The 3368-nt window shown below is 51.2% G+C and overlaps 1 protein-coding gene across 1 annotated transcript; it reads left to right on the top strand.

Moving 5' to 3' along the window:
- The first annotated feature begins 536 nt into the window (after positions 1-536).
- On the top strand, positions 537-1346 carry LOC119323567. The gene has a single exon (XM_037597256.1). It carries the CDS (start codon positions 779-781, stop codon positions 1175-1177), a length of 399 nt encoding a protein of 132 aa, XP_037453153.1. The 5' UTR covers positions 537-778; the 3' UTR covers positions 1178-1346.
- Positions 1347-3368: the final 2022 nt, after the last annotated feature.

The raw sequence follows: 3368 nt of genomic DNA, 5'->3' as shown, positions 1-3368 counted from the left end.
CACCACACGATCGCGATCGAACTTATCCGAATAGCAAGAGGGAACATGGGAGGTCATTGTTGTGGCCAAGGGTGTCCGTGTCAAACTTCGCCATCGTAACCAGAACGTACACGACCGTAGGCTCCACGGGTCGTCGAGTTGGAGTCTCCATCGCGTTGTGATAACACGTTACTTGCAAGGGCCTCCCCCCATGGATCGTCCCAATGACTGCGAGTGGGACGGCCATGTGAGGCATCCATTTCTCTGTTCAACTGCCATGGCAATAAGTCTCGGTCCCATGATTGTTTAGAGTCTTAAAAAAGCTAGAGCATTTGTTTACCATTCTGTAAATCTATTAACAGCAGCATTGATCCATGTTAGTACATGTTTAATTAATTGATTTTCAGAGAAGAAAGGTTTGGGACAGACACGCACTCATCACAGGTGGCGAGGGAGCCAGGTCCCCACTGCGCACTGGCCCACTGGTCAGTGACCTGAGGTGGTGTATTTGGAGACAGTTGGGGGCTTGGGGCTGCGCGGCTCACCAAAAGGCAACCCCTAATGCGCCCCAACCAGTATATAAGCATGTTAGCATGTCACATTACTCGACAGCCCGCACATTCACTTTGCCATTGCTTTAGCCTTTCTGCTGTAGCTTGCAAGGAACGTCGGAGGAGGAAGGACTGAGCGCTACTACTACTTGCCCGGCCGGCGGACACCGCACCAGTGCTCGCTCGCTTGCTTGCGGGCGGCGTCGGCGTCGGCGTCGGCGGCCACCGATCGTATCGCGGCCAGATCGATGGCGACCAGGTGCTTCTTCCCCAGGGACGCGGTGGCCGGACGGCACCAGTCCAAGGCGGCAGAGCAGGCCCTCGAGCAGCTGCACCACGGCGGCCGCGTCCTGTCCCGAGAGGAAGTGGGCGGCGCGGTGCGCGTCAAGATCGTTGTCAGCAAGCGCGAGCTCAAGAAGATGGTGGCCGCCCTCGGCACCGGCGGCGAGGTGGCGGCCGCAGCGGCGTCTGCTGATCGCCGCAGCCGCCAGCGCGCGGCGGGCGGCGGCGGCAGCACGGACGCCGAGCAGAGGCTGCAGTCGCTCCGGCGGCGCAGCATGCGCAGGGCGGCCGAGGAGACGAGGCGGATGCAGGCGAGCGGGGAGTGGGAGCCCGGCCTCCAGAGCATCCCCGAGGAGGTTTACTGAGTTACTAGCGGTTTAGTAGATGATGGCGTCGTCGGTGATGGTTAATCACTTTACTAATTATAAGGTTGGGTTTTGATCACCTCCTGCTAAATGCTAGTAGATGTATGTGTACAATGCTCTTGATTTGTTCTTGTTCCTTAACTATGAGGGTTAAACTTCTGCTGGTTAATCCTCCTCCTCCTCCTCCTCCTCCTCCATCAGCTTGTGCAATTTTTTCCCTGTGAAATTTTGGAGATTGTGCGAAACAGATGAAAAATGAGAGGTGATCTGACTACAATGCAAGAGCTGCATTCAACAGTAAAATCAAAAAAAATTCAAAAAAATCCAAATTTTCTTGGTAGAAACATTGACAAAAGTTTTAAGTCCTTGCAAAAATTCGTCATGAAATCACGTTTCTAGAAGGCGTGGCAAAAAAACAAAATCGGTACTCTGAAAATGCTACTTTCAAAAGCATTTTGAAGGCTGAATTTATTTTTTTGCCACGCCTCACAGGAATGTGATTTTATGATGAATTTTTGCAAGCACTTAGAACTTTTGTCAATATTTCTCTGAGATTTTTTTTGGAATTTTTTGATTTTATTTTTATTTTTTTTCGATTTTACTGTTCACCGAGCTGCTCGGAAGCAGAAAGTCACTTTCGCATTCATCTGAAATACTTTCACTATCTGTTATGTGCGGAAAACTTCAGGAGTAAAAACAAGTGCTGCCGCTGTCAAGTTAAACTGTAGTAAACTGTGGGTTCGTGGCTGGACTGTGCTACTTTGGCTGCCTTTTTAGCTGTTGTGTTCTTTTGCCTTTCTGTTGGGCATGGAACATAATCAAAAAGTATTAACGAGTCGTTAGGAGTTGAGCAAAGCAGAAGCGGTGCCGAGATTCCATCGCACATGGCCAGATGTGTGTCACATTAAAGAAACCATCTTCCCTTGTTGTTTCTGCTATCCACTAGTTGCAGGCGGCTTTTGCCATGCTGTGGCTGCTGTTGCCGCTGCCGAGGGTCATTTTCTCCTCCTTGTTTATGTATTTTTCGCGCACAAAATAGGGCGATCACGACCTGCTTCTTTTTCTGAATTTCTCACCCAGAGCAAAATGGAGCATAGTTTGTCAAACAGCCTAGCGTAAATCCATACTTTCTTCTTCTAAAACCAAAATTAGAGTGTACTATTTTCGCACCGCAGCATGCTAACGATCGTGACTGAAACCATTGGAACGGGTGTTACGGCTTTCATCTTTTTTGTGTGAAATTAACCTGACACTCAGCATCTTATCTCTGCAAAGCAACAAACATTAGTAACATACCTGCTGCCCGCCAGTGCCTAGTACGCCAAACGGCCCCATGGCTAGTCTAGAATCCAAACGAACACATGTGAGCAGAGCAGAGCCGCAGTCCCGTGAGTGTCGCCGGCACACGGGGGCGTGTCCCATCCTCCCTCGCTGACCCCACGACAAACACCGTACTGTCAAATTACCCCCCAAATGAAACGCAATATCAACAGCAGTCAAGTCCATTTCCACTTATCAAGCCGCTGATTAAACCAACCCTGATTTGATGCATTGGTACCGTTCGGCCACATCAGGAAACCAGGATTCAGACACGCAAGCAGAGGCAGGCTACACGAACACGAAGATGAACATGAACCACCGGCAGGCGAAGAGCAATAATTCGGCAATTATGTCCCGCTTTTCCTTCCTGTACGGGGCATTGACATATATCAGCTCCGACGTAATAATTCATGGCATCGCTGATCGCTCCCACTCCTCCTTCCTCCTCCTACCCCCTGCTAACTACTCAACCATTGCTTCGGCTTCACGCAGGCGAAGGCGATGCGTGGACTTGGGCTGACAAAGCGACAACGGGACGCGGCATAGACCAGCAGGCAGGCGGGCAGGCAGGCAGATCTCATCTCCCTGCTTCGAGTCTCGACGTCGTTGCCGCAGGCCCAGTTGAACGCATCGGTTTCTGCGGCACACGCGTACGTGTATTGTAGGGGTGGAAAGATCTCTGCTTTCTCGAGGGTGGAAGCGAGATCGATGGTGGAGTGGAACATTTGGGAGTTGCAGACCAAGGGGGCACGTAAGGGTTTACTACGCCCGCGCGTTGACATTGACGAGGCTACGGCGCTGCGTCTGCGTGCATCTCCCCGAGGTCTCGTCACGGGTTACTTACGAGTGACCTGACGGACTGCTCCTTCAA

The sequence above is a fragment of the Triticum dicoccoides genome, chromosome 6B (genome assembly GCF_002162155.2).
Source record: "Triticum dicoccoides isolate Atlit2015 ecotype Zavitan chromosome 6B, WEW_v2.0, whole genome shotgun sequence".
Classification (NCBI taxonomy): Eukaryota; Viridiplantae; Streptophyta; class Magnoliopsida; order Poales; family Poaceae; genus Triticum; species Triticum dicoccoides.
Note: the sequence above shows the minus strand (reverse complement) of the source record. Positions and strands in the feature narration are given on the sequence as shown.

What these genes read in the sequence shown, in the direction of transcription:
- LOC119323567 (XM_037597256.1), top strand. Translation starts at nt 779, where the DNA reads ATGGCGACCAGGTGCTTCTTCCCCAGGGACGCGGTGGCCGGACGGCAC.